Below are 19261 nucleotides of genomic sequence, written 5' to 3'. Positions count from 1 at the left end.
TTGTAGCCTAGTATAACATCAAGGCATATAACTGTTTCATGTATCGTATTTATCGACAAAGTATGCTATGGATTTGTGTACAATTTGTATATCCATTAATTTAATAGTCATGACTGCATTAGTTATCTATGACTGCAGAAAAATTACCCCCAAATTTAGTGACTTAAAACAACATTTCTCTTACGGTTTCTGGGTGATTTTGAGCGCTGCTTAGCTGGGTCCTCTGGGTCTCTCTCAAGGTAGCAGCAGAGGCATTGGCGGGGGCTGCAGCCATCTCGAGGCCGGATTCGGAAGTTTCCACTTCCAAGAAGGTTCATGCAGCTGTAGGAGGATTCAGTTCCTCGTGGGTTGTTGCACTGAGGCCTCCAGCTCTGGACAGGCTGTTGGCTAGGGTTCTCCCTCAGCTTTTTGCCCATGTGAGCCTCTCACAGCATGGCAGCTGGTTTCCATCAGAGCAAGCATGTGAGGCAGAAGCCACAGTCTTTTCTGTTACCAAAGCTGGAGTGTAATATCTCAGATGTTTTTTGCTGTATTCCACTCCTTAGGAGCAAGTCTCTAGGTCCCCTCAACTGGAGGGGAAGAGATTTCACTAAGGCATGAATCCCAGGAGACAGGAATCACTGGCAGCTCTGTTAGACGCTGCCTGTTACAATGATATAACTCACCAGCCGACTTCTCTGCTGCTTTGGTGAATCGCTATTATCAAATAAATAAAATCCTGACTCATACTCATCCTGGCTCGCAGTATACAGAGTTTGCATGCACAAAGCAGCTGATCACAAATGAATAGCTAACAGACAGAGGATCCATCCTTATTGTCACCAGTAAAGCCTCCTGGCATCCCCAGGAAAAATAAGATGGAATCCAGGTGATAAGGTCTAACTTCTTCTTTTGTGCTTAGTCTAGTTTCGCCGGCCTATAAGGAACCATATGCAGAGGCCTTGCACCTACCACGTCGGATTAGTTACCAGCACAAAACCCATGCACCTGAATGCTCTGTGTCTCACTGGGCAGTGCAGAAGCGCTGCACACGACACAATTCAAGATGGCAGGGCTTCCCTCGTGGCGCAGTGGTTGAGAGTCCGCCTGCCGATGCAGGGGACACGGGTGCGTGCCCCGGTCTGGGAAGATCCCACATGCCGCGGAGCGGCTGGGCCCGTGAGCCATGGCCGCTGAACCTGCGCGTCCGGAGCCTGTGCTCCGCAACGGGAGAGGCCAGAACAGTGAGAGGCCCGCGTACCGGAAAAAAAAAAAAAAAAAAAAAAAAAAAAAGATGGCAGTAGCGGGCCGTGTGCAGAGACGCTGCCCGAGGCACTGCAGTCTGGAGCCTAAGAAGCACACCTGCCTAAGCCCCTGGAGAACTCGCCCCCTCCCACTCTGTCAAGAGCCGGATAAAGAAGCTCCGCCCACAGCCTATCCAGGAGAGCACATGCTCTAGAATGGGAGCTCGCACCTCTCAGTTCTTCCATCAAAGAATAAAGGTTTCCTGTGCTTCTGAACCAAGTTTGGTCTCGTTCTATTGGCTCCTGTGATATGGGTCAGGAGGACCCTTATTGGGGTCTGACTCAAAAGGGTGGTAACAGTATGATTTTGACTATGGGGTTCCTGTTTGAAACTGTCCTTTTTCTCTGCCCGCACATACATAAGGGCTGTAACTTTTGCAGTCGCCCAAGCCTCTTGTTGAGCGTGGGTTTGAGCTACTCTGGAGGACCACAGTATGACTTTCTGCAGGTCTTTCTAAGGCCCCCCCAAAGTGAATTACAGGACTATGTCATAGTCTATGCTTAAAAATGGACCATGCTAAATATACTCTACCTATTGAATAAAAATCCATCTGAGTTTTGAATGATGTGATAACAGAAATAGAAATGTATTTAAACAGATGTCTTTTTATCATTTGATCTATCTTTGATTGCTGGTGGGGCATGAAAATCATCCATGACTAGTGATTTTTCAATTTCTCCTGTTTCTAGTGTTTTTTCCTTCGTACTTTTGACATGTTTGGTAAAAATGAGTCAAGGCTGTAAGGTATTCACTACTGATTGTATCAGCCACAGGTGAACTTTTTAACCATTTAACCAATTAAAGCTTACCCAAAATTCTACTTTGCCTGATATTACTATTTGTTTCCATTTGAAGGATAGCTCTTTGGTCCCATTTTAGTTTTGGGGGGAGGTCATTTTATTTTGGATGTGTCAATCATAACGAGTAAATCATTGCACTTTTTCTTTTTAACATAATTGAGAACTCTGAGTGATTTTTAAATTTGGGGGAATTAAAGAGGTCTTCCCAATTCGTAATGAATTGTGCTGTGTGGCACTTACTGTTTCCATATCCTATTTTGTACCAATAAGAAATTGATGTCAGCAAACTATCAACTTCATTGTTTGTCCAGGTGTCTATATAATGCACTACTAGGCTAATCTTGAATGTCAATTATCTTTGATTTGGGGCCTTGCTTTTAGATCCTTGCCCCATACTGCAGCACTTGGTAACATTTGCCCTAAATTGTATTATTTTTATATTCTAATTTGTCCTGGGTTTCTGATTGGTTAGTAAGAGGTTTCTATGAATTAAGAATCATTATAAAGCCCTATGAGCTTGACTAAAAGTATACTTTCTTATAAGATTTGACTTTATGCTTTATTATTCTCACTTGTGTCAGGATTTAAGTAGCAAAAAGTAAAAAACAAAAAAACAACCAAGTTCATTTCTTCTTCTCTTTGTATTTGATTTCATTTACTCTGTAACCAGAGCATGGACGGATTCATTGCAAATATTTTTAAGACTGGACTGACTCCTGAGTACATGGAGTTTTTTTTTTTTAACTGTCTGGCAGATTGAAATTTTTACCTTTCTGATATCAGGTGAGATCTGCTGATTTGTTTCAACAAGTCAGGCAATTGTGGAGAGGCAGGGAAAGCAAACCCTAATTACATAACACTCCTCACCTGTAGGCTCAGCTTTCCTCCACCTAGAGGCCATACTGGGAATACCCAGACCGGCAATCCCAGCCTCACTCCTGAGAGGAATTACAAGAGAAGAGGCCAAACTCTCTTTGCCAGTACGACAAAGTTGTCTTTACAATTTTTAAATTGCCTAATAAACTTCTCATACTGTTAATTTTGTTAATTATGAATTTCGAGGTCCTGGATAAAACTGAAACATGTTAATTTCCACAATGTCTATGACAGTAGGAAAAATATGGAGCAAAAATATTTTCTCCTGCATTTTATTATTTTCTCCTTTGGGTAACCTAAGAAAAAAGTCCTTATATGCTGAAGTAAGAACATTCCTCTCAGATACAGCAGAATCTCTGACCAAGTTATAGCAGCCTCTTATCGAGTATACTTATGTTTTCGGGAAATCATGGGAGAGAGAACCTTTTAGTCAATATATATTATAATCTATTTTTGCCCTTCCACAGTTCATGTCATTGTGGGAAAAGGCAAAAAAAAAAAAGGTGAATATCTAGTCCTCAAATATTTTGAAGTCTGGAAAAGAAGATGAAACATAAAATATATTTCCAAAAATTTATAAAAAGGTCAAATTACAAAAGTTTAAAAATAACTTTACATATTTTAATGGACATTTCTATTCTATATCGAGCTAAGTTATATAATTAGTCCCCTAATGAAAGCTCACCTTTAGACATAATCTCTGGTAATGTTATTCTGTGATGAATGCCCTTTAGTTGGCTTTCTTTCACAACAGAACAAGTGTCAGGCTTAGGCCCAATAAGCATCTGCATGAGGATGAAGAAGCAGCATGTCTGGGGGAGCATCTTTCCCTACATGGGCCAAAGGTTCCTCACTGCCATTAGTACTATGAGCATGTGAAACAATGATCCGTGATGGCTGCCTGTATGGAAATATTGTTAACTGCCTTGAGATCATTACAGATAAAATGCTTTGGGGAGTTTGGTGTCAGTGATTACCTGCAACTGAAAAGATCTGAGAATCAGAGTTCAGAGAAACATGATGAATGGAGTCTTTTGCATATTTTTTGGTCTTTTGGCTGGTATTTTCTTTTCTGGTGGAGCAGCGGATCCACCAGGTGGATCATCCTAGTGGTTTTATTTGTGGGATCCCTTCTCTCCCCTAAAGCTTCAGGAGTACCTAGCCCAGTCAGCCTTTGATAGACTTCTGGAACTAAATCAACAGTCCTAATCATTGGCCCTTTATTAACATGGCTGGAGAGTATATAATTAAAATCCATAGATGACCCAGAAACTTCATTAGAGTGATAACTGCAATCTTTTGTCTAGGTATACTGGGAATGTCAGGAAAAAAAGAAAAAGAAAAAGAGACTTTTTTCAGAATTTTTCCCTTCCCTAACTTGTTCCTGAGTATATTGAAAGAAGAATAAAGGCACAACTGAGTCATAAGTTGGAATCCTTGCCATCAGCTCTACCTACTAAAAAGCTGTGCAACTTACCTCTCCCTGGCACAGCTTGAATTCAGCTCCTTCTCACCTCTTTCCCTCCCTGGCAGCAGGGTACTCCTGGGCCTACATATTTGGCATTTTTGTGCCTCCTCCCAGTAGAAAGATCATCAAAGGGGGCCCTTTCTTCTGAGCCGATGCACTCCACTTCCAGGCAAGCAGCCAGGCAAGTGAGTCCCACTCTCTTCCTTAACCAGCACCCTGGTCTAGTGCACGGACTGCACAACCACATGAGGCCTCCCACCTGACCATCCAAAATCCATACCACCAGCACGACCTTCCTCAAACTCCATTCTGACTGCACCCTGGCTTCAAAGTCTCCAGCGTGTATACGGGCCCCACGAGAGCTCCAAACCTCCACCCCTGCACCAAACACCCCTGATGGTGGGAAACTTGCCTCTCTTTTCAGCTTCTTTTCCTGCCACCTCTGCTCGTAATTCCCAAGCTTCTGCCAAATGAAGCTACTAAGCCTGGACATGCCACACTCCTTTATTCCTGCATGGCTTTGCACATACTGGTCCTTTAGACGTGAAAGATTTCCCTTCGTGCCTTTCCCCCTTGTCTCCTCAGTCCATTTCTATTCATTCTTTTAAAAAAAGAATTCCACATAAAAGAAATTTTGATGTATTATTTTAAAACTTGGAAAATATGAAGAATTGTGGGAAAAACTGTCCATAAAAAAGATAACTGTGGGGCTTCCCTGGTGGTGTGCAGTGGTTGAGAGTCCACCTGCCGATGCAGGGGACACGGGTTCGTGCCCCGGTCTGGGAAGATCCCACGTGCTGCGGAGCGGCTGGGCCCGTGAGCCATGGCCGCTGAGCCTGCGTGTCCAGAGCCTGTGCTCCGCAATGGGAGAGGCCACAACAGTGAGAGGCCCGCGTACCACAAAAAAAAAAAAAGAAAAGAAAAAAGATAACTGTGGTTCACACTTTGATTCTTTGGTTTATTTTTTCAAGGTATTTTATATGCATATTTAATTATGGATCATACCTTAACATGCATTGTATCATGCTTTTTTTTACCTCGTATTACACTGTAAGCTTTCTTCTCAATTTTTATAAATTATTTGAAAACGTCTTTTTTTAATGGCTACGTAATTTTCATATATGTTTGTGTGTGTATCTATATTATACCCGAGGAGTTTGTTTAACCCGTTTCGGTCAGGTAGATGATTTCCTTTTCATCTTTTTGCTATTATAAATAATGCTACAAAGAAGAGTTTTGCACATAACTGTGACAGCCCCTCTGGAAGAGAATTCTAGAGTGGAGTCACTGGAATGGTAGAAAAGAACACTTGTAGGCTCTTGATATGCAGTGTCAGGTTGCTATCAAAAAAAGGTGGACAAATTTACAAACTCACCAGGGGAGCACAAGTGTTCCTTTTATTACTAACAGCCTTTCTGTTATTGACAGTCATAATTATTTTTGTGTGTGGTCCTTGATAATTTGATTTTAATTTAGCATTTCTTTGATTAGACAGGAATCTTTTCTACATTTATTAACCACATGTATTTCCTCTTATGTAGACTATTTTAGTCCTTTCTTTAGTTTTCAACTGGAGTCAAAATTCCTACTCATCTTCAATATTTCACTTAAGCATCTTCTCACTGTGAAGTTCTGATAAACCTACACAACACCCCTAGTTCAGGTTTCCTCTTCTGTAATGGGACTGTGTGTGCACATTTATTACTGGGATTTCCACACTCTATTGTAACTGTTTACATGCTTGTCTCCCCCACTGGACAATGAGCAAATCATGCGCCAGAACTAAGTCTTACGTTTTTTTTTTTTTTTTTGCGGTACGCGGGCCTCTCACTGTTGTGGCCTCTCCCGTTGCGAAGCACAGGCTCCGGACGCACAGGCTCAGTGGCCATGGCTCACGGGCCCAGCCACTCCACGGCATGTGGGATCTTCCCGGACCGGGGTACAAACCCGTGCCCCCTGCATCGGCAGGCGGACTCTCAACCACTGCGCCACCAGGGAAGCCCATCTTGTGTATTTTTTTCCTCAGCACCTAACTAATTGCCTGACCCAAGGTATGTGTCAATTAAAACTTATTTAATGTTTAATGATCTAATGAGTAAATCAATGAAGATCATTGAAGAGTTGACTTTTAACTTAACATGGATTTCATCTAGATGTTATATCTACATTCTGTGTTAAACAGCACTACTAACTCGTTGGATAAACCTGTGCAAACTTGTTTAAAGGAATACCTATGCTAATAGAACAGCCTATAAAAATCCTCACTATTAAACTGCTAGAGAATGAAAGACTGCTGGTAGCCCTTTACACAAAACAACAAAACAAAACAAAATAAAAAAAATAAACCCTTTTATTTCACTTGAAGAAAGTAATTTTCTTTGCCAAATATCATAAAGTTGTGTTTATTGACGTATCCGGGAACTTTTCAAATGATCTTGACAATGATCATAACACACCTTCCAAAAGGAGAGCATGAAACAAATGCACTTCCTCTGACAATGAAACACATACAGGTACTTACAAATTAAATATACAAACGAGAGTTAAACTTGAAAACAAGTGCATTTTTCATCACATCATACTCTCAGATTATAATTCCTGTATGCCTAATTTGGCCATTTCACAGTTTTGCTACACACAAAAATTACACATATATTTCCAGGTTAATACCACCTCTGAGATAAACCAGAGGTGAAAAAATGGGGCTGCTCCTAAGCTGAAAATAAGGCAAATACTTTGATCTTTGGAAGGGATGGCTGAATGGGGGTCTCAGGCTATTCAGATGTAGCCGGCTGTCCAGCTCAGAGTCTGAGTGTGTCAGGTACACCACAGATGCTGAAATCCCTCTGATGCCCCCATGAAAAAACTTTCATCTTTTACCCAAGGTGAAAGTTCTTCCCTGCAGGCTGGGTCTACAGTCTCTTGCTTAGTTTAACAGCTGCAGCTGTGTTTTCCCCACTTTTCCCTTTTGGTCATAGTGTTGCTAACGTTTGTAAACATTATGTACAATTAAAGTGCTTGGTGGTGCTCCATCTGAGCCATATTCTGCTCCAGATTGAAAGCGTATCTCTCAGGAACCTCAATAAGGTCTTACTGTCTCCACCAAGGGCAGAATATGGCTTTAACATGTAGATGTTAAGGTCATTGCCACTGCTCTCAGCTGAGGCTGACTGAGTCCCGGGTGAGCTTGTCTCTGTGCTGAATGCCCGGCTGTGTCACAGCCATGATTAGTAAACACGCTCTCTGGGAAGTCCTACATCCCTGTCTTCCAAAGACCATAAATCCCTCCCCACCAAAGAATCCATTATTTTGATAAACCTACAAAATGGAGGTTCCAAAAACTGAAACAACATTTTGTAGCCCACTCCAAATTTTCATGCCTACTGACACCCCTACCTCAACACACAAGAAACTGGACTTCAAAGGGTATAAAGAACTTTTTCTTCTCTAGGGTGTAGACCATAGTCACATCTTGTCTTTCATTTACTTATTTACAGCTTCGCCTCTTCACACAAGGTGGTGAGCGTTTTCCCAGAGGGTGGCTGGGGAAGGACGCTCCAAACGCCTCACCTAGTTATATTTTCTACCACCCTTTTCAGATGAGCATCTATAATTCAGGCTATACTTGTATCAGTTGGCAAAGGAAAGAATTAAACAGGGGCAATTGTGATGCAAAATAAACAAATCAGGTTCCACTAGAAATAAAGAGGGTAAGAAAATTTAAGAACACCTATCACATAATTGTAAACTGTGTTGTTTCTACTGAATTTAAATAAAGACCCAGAGGTCTCAAGACCGCCTTAAAAAATTAGGGACACCAAGTACAAACAATGGAACAATTACTATCATTGCTTTAAGACTTTTAACATTGTTTACAATATATGAAATTGTAGTTGCTATTATACTCAAAATGAAAAACCCCACTGAACTCGTTCATGAATATAGAGTGACAACACATTATTAAGATCGATCGAGGGCTTCCCTGGTGGCGCAGTGGTTGAGAGTCCGCCTGCCGATGCAGGGGACACGGGTTCGTGCCCCGGTCCAGGAAGATCCCACATGCCGCGGAGCGGCTGGTCCCGTGAGCCATGGCCGCTGAGCCTGTGCGTCCGGAGCCTGTGCTCCGCAACGGGAGAGGCCACAACAGTGAAAGGCCCGCGTACCGCAAAAAAAAAAAAAAAAAAAAAAAAAAAGATCGATCGATCGAGGGCTTTCCTGGTGGCGCAGTGGTTGAGAGACCGCCTGCCGATGCAGGGGACACGGGTTCGTGCCCCGGTCCGGGAAGATCCCACGTGCCGCGGAGCGACTGGGCCCGTGAGCCATGGCCGCTGGGCCTGCGCGTCCTGAGCCTGTGCTCCGCAATGGGAGAGGCCACAACTGTGAGGGGCCCGCATACCGCAAAAAAAAAAAAAAAAAAAAAAGATTGATCGAATAGTTTTGAAAATACATTTAGATGTTTTGTTATGGGACATAGCTTTTCTTTTTTTTTTCTTTTTTGCGCTATGCGGGCCTCTCACTGTTGTGGCCTCTCCCGTTGCGGAGCACAGGCTCCGGATGTGCAGGCTCAGCGGCCATGGCTCACGGGCCCAGCCGCTCCACGGCACGTGGGATCTTCCCGGATCGGGGCACGAACCCGTGTCCCCCTGCATCGGCAGGCGGACTAGCAACCACTGCGCCACCAGGGAAGCCCTGGGACATAGCTTTTAAGGATATAACTTGTAAGTTTTTTTTTTTTTTTTTCAGTACGCGGGCCTCTCACTGTTGTGGCCTCTCCCGTTGCGGAGCACAGGCTCCGGACGCACAGGCTCAGCGGCCATGGCTCACGGGCCCAGCCGCTCCGCGGCACGTGGGATCCTCCCGGACCGGGGCACGAACCCATATCCCTTGCATCAGCAGGTGGACTCTCAACCACTGCGCCACCAGGGAAGCCCTGTAAGATTTTTTTGATCATGTTTCTTTGCCAGAAAATGTGATATATTCCTGAGTTTACCAGAGAGGTTAACACACTGTCACAGGCTGGATTCCATGTTAGTTCCGCAAGAATTGCTGTGCCAGTTCCTATACATAAGAGGCCTTATGAAAATCTTGTGAAAAAACACCCGAAATACCGATGTTCTGAAAATGATGAAAATCCAAGGGTCCACAATGGAGATCACAGAGAGAAAGCGTAAGGCTCGGAGGTCTTCAATTTCTTCAGCAGTTCCATTTTTCTCGTGAACAGCTTTAAACGCTCCATAGTAAGCACGATACTGTTTTAAAGGAAAATATTCAATTAGGATAGCGGAAGGTCGATGGCTGCAACAAATTCACTTACTTCACTTAGGAAACATTACTTTTCCGTAAGAGTATGGCAGCTTGGCTTGGAGTATTCATTTGGGTAAATTTATAAGCAGCTAAGGCCACCACAGTGGATGGGTGCAAGTGAGAAGCCAGGGAGGTGCAGGGCCGACCTGGGAGTCTCAGTGGAAGCCTGGTCCTCCTGGGAGCCCCTGGCTAAGTCCCTGGAGCTGGTCCACCTGTGGTGAGTGTGGCAGGGCTAGAGTTGCCCGCTCCCTGCCTGGCGGTGTAGAGGAAGAGCTGAAGTGGGACAAATCTAGTCTACTGAGTCGTTTACAGAGTCACCGCACTCCCATAGATACTGATTCTCTTCCCTTTTTCCTCTGCCTCCTTCCTGTCCTCGATTCTTAGTTAGCCCAGAAATAAGTCACTCTTGTGAAATGTCACATGTGTGGAGACACCAATGAAACAGAAACTTGTTTTTTCTTTCTCTGAATTTTTTTTTATTGAAGTATAGCTGATTTGCAATGTTTTAGGTGTACAGCATATATATGTATATGTATATACATATAAATGTATTTTTTTTCAGATTCTTTTCCAATATAGGTTATTACAAGATATACAGTTCCTTGTGCTATACAGTAGGTCCTTGTCTATCTATTTTATATATAGCAGTGTGTATCTGTTAATCCCAAATCCCTTATTTATCCCTGCCCCCGATTTCTCTTTTGATAGCCATACGTTTGTTTTCTATGTCTGTGAGTCCATCTGAAACAGAAACGTTTAATCAACGTGAAGAGACAGGACATATTCCAGTGGAAAGACAGGAGACAACTTGTGTAAATTACTCATTTTTAGCACAGATGCTTATCATTCTGTGGTTGTCATCCTCTTTTCAGACTAGGAAGAAAAAAGAAACATACACAGAGCGATAAGCCTACTTACCTGTGCCCAGCCACTCCTGTATTGTCTTGCTCTTCCTTGAGCTCTCTGGCCTCTTGGGAGCCCTGCAAACTGCTTCATCCCTTTCCTGCCATTCAGCTGACACTGCTGTCTAGACCAGCACTACAACTGTCTCCCACTCAGTTGGAGGCCAGCCACTTTTTCTCAGTGCTCTTACATCGCCCATGCTCATTGAGATTCTAAATCCATAATGGGACAAAATGGACTCTAATGGTACAGAAAATATGCACACTCAACATTAATGGGAGGGGATATGAATAAGTACACAGACCAGACCCATTCAACGCAATCAGGGATATGAGAAGATGTATGTTCTCATAATTGTTTCCTTACCTTTTATTCTCTTTTCTGTAGGCTCAGATACTTCCATCTAGTGCACTTAGAAGACGGAGTTTATCTGGAAGCCCTCTCCCATCATCACTGCTTAATAACACTAAGAGTAATAATAATGGCTAACGTCCACACAGAGCTTCATATTCTCAGGCACCGTTCTAAGTGTTTTACTTTTAAAAGTTTGTTTCATCCTTACGAAAGTCCTGTGAAGTAAGTATGTTCATTATCTCCATTTTACAGATGTGGAAATTGATTACATGCCCAAATCCTACCTTCTTTCCAGGTTGACCTAAAACATTACCCCCAACACGAAGCCTCTGGTGATGGTTAAGGTGGTGGTTAAGCTCATCAGCTTTGGAGTCCGACCATCCAGGCTAGATAGAATCGCCTCACTGGCTGTGTTACTTTAGGCAAGTTACTCTGTTTCCTCATCTATACAATGGGGATAATTGCACCTATCTTTCAGGATTGTTATGAAATTTGCATGAGATAGTATGAGTACAACCGTGAGAACAGGTCCTTGCATTAAGAATAATTTAATAATTAGCTAGTATTATTATTTTATCAATTAGGAGTCAATCCTTTCCTTTTCTAACTCCTTTCCGGCCCTAGTCACTCCCTCTCACCCCCAGTATTATAGCTGCGGGCAGATGTGATGTTTTTCTCATTTTATATCCCCACAATGAATTACAGTGCCTGGAATGTTGTAGGTTCCAGATCTGAGATGAATGAATAAATGGATGACAACAGGCTACACACTTGAGTTGACTGAAAAAGCAAACACTTTATATAACTTTAATCTTTATATTTGCTCCTTTCTCCTCAAAGTGGAGTGCAGCAAGATATAATTCTTACTATTTGAGAATGCTTGATTAGTTGGGATCTGGGTAACTGAATGATGTTTATATAATTAAGACAAATTTTATTTCTGTACACTATTTATCCATATCAATTCTATTGCATATTATTAGGTTATCTGTACTTTCAAGTCACCTGATTTGTATTAGAAATGTAATATTCTACAAACGGCCTTTTAATTTTATTTATTTTTTGAGTTTACTAAAAATATGACAAATTTATTTCCTTGTGACAGTGATCAAAGTACATATTCTATAAATTCTCACAAGACATCCGTTTGAACACAATCTAGACTTTCGAAAAATCCTCTGATGATCAATGGTATTCCCTAGAATATACTTTATAAACTGCTCCTCTAACAGAGGGCTTGAATACGGAATACCCTCAGAATATACAACTGGTTTGTTCAACGCGTGTAGGTCATTACACAAAGAGAACTGGTGTGAGAAGAGCGCCCTCTGTTGAAATTAGGGGTCCACAAAAAAATGTTGCTGTTGCCGGTTCTCTGGCGACAGCTTGGCTGGACATCCCTGCTTAGGACATCAACATTGATTCCAACGCCCTCTCCCATTCAGTTCATCCATCACCACACCCTAGACCTCACCCTCTGCTCTAGCTCTTTAAATCCACTTCTTCCCTTTTCCCTGGGCCAGTCTCTTGCTACCATCCCTTACACAACTTTAACAGCCTCCTATGGATGGCGCATCCCACCCATTCTTTCTGCTCAACAAAATGAAACACACACACACACACACACACACACACACACACACACACAAGAGTTATCTCAATGCATGCAGGAGGTCCTCTAACCACTTCTCTGACTCCATGGATTCTGATATATGCGATTGCACAAGCTTGTGCATACCTTTACCTGGCTTCTAAACCTTTCAACTACTATGTTGAATCTCTTCGTGAAAACCCTCTTTCAGCCATTCCTGCTCCCCGACGAACCTCCAAAACACTGTGGTTTTCTAAGGTAAAAATAATTTTGATGAAAATACTTTGTATACATTAAAGAACGTGCTGCAAACTGCCACTAAAGCTCCTCCCATATTCTCTATACTTTCTTTTTACCGTATCAAATTGGAAATATGAGAATTCAATCTAAACATCTTGCTCTAATCCAGCATTATAACAAACTTAATTAAAAAATCATATTCCAACAAACTTTTCACCGGCTTAATGAAATATGATATTTATGTGATGAGCAAGATTTTTTTTTTAAGTTTACCCACCTTCACATACAGCCTTATTTTTTCCAATCACTAAATCCTTTCCTTAGAAAAGTGATTTTCAAAGAATGGGCATCTTTAATACTCTTTCCGTGTGTCTATGTGGTCAAAACTATTTTCATAAAAAGATGTTACTTGTCTTTTTTCACTTTCATCCTCTCATAAGTGTACAGTGAGTTTCACAGAAGCTGCCTGATATGTAATGAATGACATCATCACTCCCATGGCTAATGGAATATGTGCTGTGTACTCTTGCATTTTCTAGACCTTTCTAAGGTAATAGGATATACATATGTGCATTTTCAGAGATTGTTCTCAGTGTTTCTGTGCTCTTAACATGCTTTTTCCCATGTTATCTGCTAATATTACTATACTTTATTATCATTCATTAAATAATTTTGAAATCTCAAACTTCTCTTTCACCTATGTAAAAACACAAGCAATAAGTACATTGTAACTTGTTTTACAATAATATCTAAAATTTTTCTTATTTTTAATTTCTAATATTGTAAATACTAATAGATATAATCCACATAAATAAAACATCTTTGGGTCCTTAATAATTTTTAAGAGTGAAAAGAGGGTCGTTAGACTAGAACAAGTTTGAGAACCACTGCCTTAAAATATTATACTATCTTCGGAGGTCATATTTCTTAATTAATTTTCTATGTCTAGCAGGCAATTATAATAAATGGAAGTTATAATTAGTAATACTAATTTTTGAGGCCACCAGGTACCTGGTTAGTGTGTATTTATGTATGTATGTGTATATATATATATATATATATGTATATATAACACTTCAAATCCTCATAACTATCTTACAGAGCAAGAATAGTTATCCTCATCACAGATGAGGAAACTGAGGTTAGAAAGGATAAGTAAGCGCTTTTATACTTAGTAAGTGATGAGACCTGATTCAAACCTATGTTAAAGCCCCTATCCTTTCTAGAAATGATACTTCCTGTGAAGAATGCTGTCTGCATTGCATGTCTTTGAAACTTTACAAGTTTTTTAGAAAATCATTTTCAAGTCCATTATTTCCTTCAATCCTCACAAGCCCCTGTGAGTTATTCAAATCTCCTTAGAGAGTCGTCAAGTGCAATGTTCTTTCCAATGTATTATGCTTTCTGCATTATTCTTACTAAAACATTCAAACTCAGGACATAATATCCAGGCATTTGGCTAATTTCTGCTTTTATCGCAGCACAGGTAAGTAAGGCTCTTATTTTAGAGCAAGGATCTGAAAACATATTCTGTAAAGGGCTGAAGAGCAAACATTTTAGGTTTTATGAGTCAAGAGGCAAATAGTGAATATTTAGTAGGTACTTACTAACAAGAGAGAAAACACATTTCTACAATTTTAATTGATGAAATTAAAAATGTAATAATAATTGAGTACAATTTTTGGTAATACATGTCTACTAAAGAGAAGAGTGAGTCTTTTTCTTGGAATCATATTTAACTTAGTTGGGGTTCAGAGTTCATGTGCCCTATCATCAAATTTATGGCAAATGTTTACTTATAAAAACTATTCTTAACTCCAGGGCTGCACTAAAACAGTGGGCAGGACATATTTGGCCTGTGGGCTGTGATTGCTAAGTCTTGCTTTAGAGTGTGGTTCTCAAAATGTGATCCCCACATCAGCAGGTGAAGAAGAGGCTGCTGAATTCTTCAAAAATGTCTGCATCAGAAACTCTGGAGAATGGGGCCCAGCCAGCTCTGCTTCTAAAAGCACTGCTGATGAGTCTGAGCGTGCTAAAGTTTGAAAACCACTGCTAAATATCTATACCTATATCTCTATCTCTCTGTTTATATAGATATAGATTTATTTATTTATCTTGGGGAGTTCTGATCCTAACCCAGAGAGCTCTTTGCCCAACACATTAAGGCCTTCATTTAAGGGAAAAATCACAGTATATTTCACTTTCATCCACCCTTGAAAGTAATGTCCAAAACTGCTACACTGCCATGAGAAACTTAACTTTCCTATTCACATAAGTCTCAGGACTCCAATGACACGGACTTGGTAACGAATTTATTTAAATGTTGTTCATGTTGAACAAGTACACTGTGGGGTCTGGAGAGGGAGAGGAGCAAGGCTGAAAAAGGTTTCTCAAGCCTCAGCCACTCCTAGGTGTCTTGGCCCGGGTCACAAGAGGAAATACCTGCAAAATGAGGAAGTAATTCAATCTGCACCAACGTTAGTGATAAACCCAACATAAGGGCTTTCATGTCACCTCGCTTGCCAAGATAGAAACAAAACCTGTCGAGACAGGTTATTAGAACGACACCACCAGCGGAAACGTTCCTACACATCTGCTAATCCAAACAGCCTCTCCGCCTCTGCAGCACAAGAAACGGCATCCGCCACTCCTCAAAGTTTACTCACGAGTTAAAAAAAACCTAAACCTATGCTTTTAGTCACTCACATGTGCAAATCACTTTGACAGGAGCACACCTTCCCTATTCCCTTTCCACACCAACACCGGGGAGAACTCCCAGATACCATTTGCCCATTTCTGATGCCACTAAAATCATGGGCAGGTGTAACGAAATAAAACCTCACGTAGCCATCGAGAAGTGGTAAAGGACTCGTATTGCCAAGGTCCGCTCCTCAAAGTCCTGAGGTGCATAAATAACCCTGAGATCTTCGCAGAGGAAAGCAGGGAGGAGGGGGTTCTGCTAACTGGAGAGGTTCTGCGGGGCTAAGGGGACACCATCCGGCTCCGGCTTTCCCTACCTTTCTGTGGCTTTACCTCTTTTGGCTCAGCAAATTGGGTTCTATCTCCTGGGGGCTGTGGAGGGAACCTGATCCGGGGAACGCAGCAACACACCCTCCTGGCTCAGGGCGCATCTCCTCTTGCACCGCGTCCAGTGCGCCCCACCCTTCCCTCCCGGCAACTGCGGCCCGACGCGCTTCAGTCTCCCGCAGCCTGAGCGCCAAGCGACTCACAATTAAAGGCAGGGAGCACATGGTGAAGAGCACAGTCATGAGGGCTAACAGCAGGAGGTGATCCAGCTCCTCCAGGGGCTGCGCGGTCTCTTCCCTCTCGCCGGCGGCCAGCTCCGCTCGTTCCCTGGGGCCAGAGCGCGGGAGCCGCCGCAGCCGCAGGTGCATCGCGTAGAGGTTGCGCATGGCGCTCAGGTTGCACAGCCCGATGGCGAGGACCAGCAGCAGCATGAGGCTGGCGTAGAGCACCGAGTAGCTCAGCACCGACAGCGAGCGCTCCTCGTGGACCATTTGGATGAAGCACCAGGTGCCGGGGCAGTACTGCACGAACTTCCCGAAGCCCGCGAAGGGCAGCGAGCAGAAAGCGAGGCAGAAGGCGCCCACGACAGGCGCCACCAGTGCGCCCCGGCGCGGGGTGATGTACCGTCGGTAGAAGAAGGGATGCCCCAGGGAGAGCCAGCACTCCAGGGCCATGGCCAGCAGCTGCAGCGTCGAGGCAAGCCCGAAGAAGGACATGAAGAAGGCGAAGGCTTGGCACAGCGAGCTGCCGGATGCGGGCTCCAGGCCCCTCAGGCTCCGGTTCTGCGCGTAGGCGGACAGCACGAAGGGGCTCACGAGGGACTTGCCCAGCAGGTCGGTGACCGTCAGGCCGCACACCAGCACGTAGAAGACGGAGGGCGGCGGGCGCGGCGAGCGCCGCGGGCACGACCGCAGCCCCGAGCGCGCCAGCAGCCCCAGGGCTAGCAGGTTGCCCAGGAGGCCCGTGCTGAAGAGCACCCCGCCCATCGTCGCTGAGTTTCCCTTCTCCACCGACGTGGTGTTGCAGCAGCGGTAGAACAGCGGCCTCATGGTGGGAGGCGTGGCGAGCCAGAGCGGAGGCTGCGGGAGCGCTGGGGCCACGGCGTCTCGGTGCAGAGGAGCGCCCCAGGCCGCCCTGCGCCCGGCTCCGCCGGAGAGGCTGAGCCGCCAAGAAAGCTCCGCGGACGGCGGTCTGTTCCCCACCGCAGGCGCCTCTTATCTCAACTCTCGGGTCACACCCCGCCCCTCGGGGCGGGACGCACGGCCGGCTGCGCAGCCCGCGCTGGTTTCTCAGAGACCCCCGGCAGCCGAGTGAAGAGCTCCGCCCCGACGCGCCGGGTCCTGAGGAGAGACAGATCCTCAAGCCCAGAGTCGGAAGAAGGGAGGGAGGAAGGAAGGAAGGGAGGGAAGGAGGGAGGGAGGAAGGAAGGAAGGAAGGAAGGAAGGAATGGGGGAAAGTAGGCAGACTCCCAGCATCCAAGACCAGTCCTTCCTGCGAGGCAAGAGAACTACTGAAATGGAGGGGAAATTAAGCCGCAGCCACTGGGAGGAGAGGGGCCCGAGGAGGAGCATCCAAGACCAGTCCTTCCTGCGAGGCAAGAGAACAACTGAAATGGAGGGGAAATTAAGCCGCGGCCACTGGGAGGAGAGGGGCCCGAGGAGGGGGTGGTGGCGTGGTGGGACTGTGGCGGTGGCCGAGAAGAACTCTGAAGTTGAGCGCGGCTGGGAGGCTGAGAAAGCGCTACCACTAGTTTTCGCGTTAGTGCTTTAAGGAGGGGAAAAGGTAACCAACCTTCGCATAACACCTAAGCCTTAGCTCCTTTCTCTTCTAGATCCTGAAACAGGAACAATGAGCTTCATGGCCTAGGTGAGGAAACGGAGATCTTGGAAGTTTAAGTCATCTCCCAAGGTGGCAGAGCTAGTACTTGAGCTGGACTTGGAACCCGGATCTTCTATTTATAGAGTCCAGCTGTCTTGCTTCCGTGGCTTCTCCTATCAAGCTTTCAGGCAAGTGGCTCCAGGGAAAACCAAGAGGAGATGCTGGGTAGCGTGAATCACGGTGGTTGTGTAGACATGGTGGGAGGAGGATGGTTAAGAGTGCTGATGATATCAGACCCGGGTTTAAGTCCTGGTTCTGTTACTCACTGTGTGACCCTGAGAGACTTGCTTAACGTCACAAGAAGTAACATCTAACCAGCTTGTTTGGCTCTTTTGAAACAGGGATAACACGTGTAAAGTGCAAACGCGTAGGAAGCACTAAGTACATACATTTGTCAGGATTCTCCCATGTTTTAGGAAGGCTGTTTTAGTAGCTAATGTTTAACTGCAATTTTGAGCATGGATTTGGAAACCAGAAAATAGGAGACTTAGTTTAAAGCTTTTTCACTCTGGTTTGTGACTATTAGAAAACATTTCTGCCCTTCTGGCCTTTCACTTGGCTGCATGATAGATTGGAGGGAGTTAATTGTGCTTAGCGTGACTTATTTCTTTAATTAACACTTGACACCCTGGGAAAGAAACTGGCTTGAGTGTGGAATTTCAGGGGGATGACGAGGACCCTATTACATAAGCAAGTAGATTATGCCTTGGCTTGAAGAAGCTCATTTTGTGGCTCAGTGCCTGTTCTGATGGACAGACTCAGAGAGAGAGTAAGACCGGGCTTTAGACATAAAAGCCTAAAGGGTAGCCGGAGAGGCTGCTTTCAGATTGAAAGCCTGGCCAGTAATTCAGGTCTTGGGGTGGGGACAAAGAGTCCAAGCTTTGGAATTAGATCTTTCTGAACTCCACCACTAGCTGTGACCCACGGGTTAGTTTACTTAATCTCTTAATCTACTTAATCTCTCTGAGTCTGTTTCCTTATAAATAGGATATGGGACTTATGCTGGCCTTGTAGGGTTATTGTGAAGCTGAGAAAGTATAAGGCTTTTGGCATAGAGTAATAAAAATAGTGAGAGCTAACATTTATAAGCCCCTATTTATATATGCTGAACACTCTCTAATCCTTTCACATCTATTAACTCAATTAATAGAAGGTCTTCCGAGGGCTTAGTTCCCTTCTCCCTCTCGTTCCCACCACTTCTTATTCCCACCTCCAGCCCCTAATGAATAATTATGGACTTAGAGGAGCTCCATTTGAGTTGATGAAGAGGAGGAAGTAGCAGGCCCGATAACCAAGGGGCACAAAAATCTGATGAATCTGAGGTCTCCTCTCTAGACAGACAGCCACACGTATGCACAATTTATACCAATTTCAGTGTGTTCACAGTTTCCTGAAGTCTCGCTATGCTGCCTGGAGGAGGCCCAGTAGACTCTAGGTTAAGAATCTTCCTCTAATGACGTTGTATCGGGATGTTCTCTGAAGCGTACCGACTCCCATTTTTTGCAGTCTTATTTTTCTGTTCCAGCTGTCTTGACC

General features: G+C 44.0%; 1 protein-coding gene across 1 annotated transcript; it reads right to left on the bottom strand.

The window, feature by feature from the left end:
* Positions 1-8899: 8899 nt before the first annotated feature.
* Positions 8900-16971, bottom strand: PTGDR (prostaglandin D2 receptor). Its single transcript, XM_081228644.1, has 2 exons — positions 16051-16971; positions 8900-9677 (listed from the first exon to the last, which is right to left on the bottom strand). Exons 1-2 carry the CDS (start codon positions 16894-16896, stop codon positions 9438-9440), a joined length of 1086 nt encoding a protein of 361 aa, XP_081084770.1. The 5' UTR covers positions 16897-16971; the 3' UTR covers positions 8900-9437.
* Between the last annotated feature and the right edge of the window lie 2290 nt (positions 16972-19261).

Source organism: Mesoplodon bidens (assembly GCF_964165515.1).
Source record: "Mesoplodon bidens genome assembly, chromosome: 3".
NCBI classification, from domain to species: domain Eukaryota; kingdom Metazoa; phylum Chordata; class Mammalia; order Artiodactyla; family Ziphiidae; genus Mesoplodon; species Mesoplodon bidens.
Note: the sequence above shows the minus strand (reverse complement) of the source record. Positions and strands in the feature narration are given on the sequence as shown.

Coding starts and splice junctions, on each gene's coding strand:
- PTGDR (XM_081228644.1), bottom strand. CDS start 16,896: ATGAGGCCGCTGTTCTACCGCTGCTGCAACACCACGTCGGTGGAGAAG. Junction 9,678..16,050: donor TGTGCTCCCTGCCTTTAATT/GTGAGTCGCTTG, acceptor CCTTTAAAACAG/TATCGTGCTTACTATGGAGC.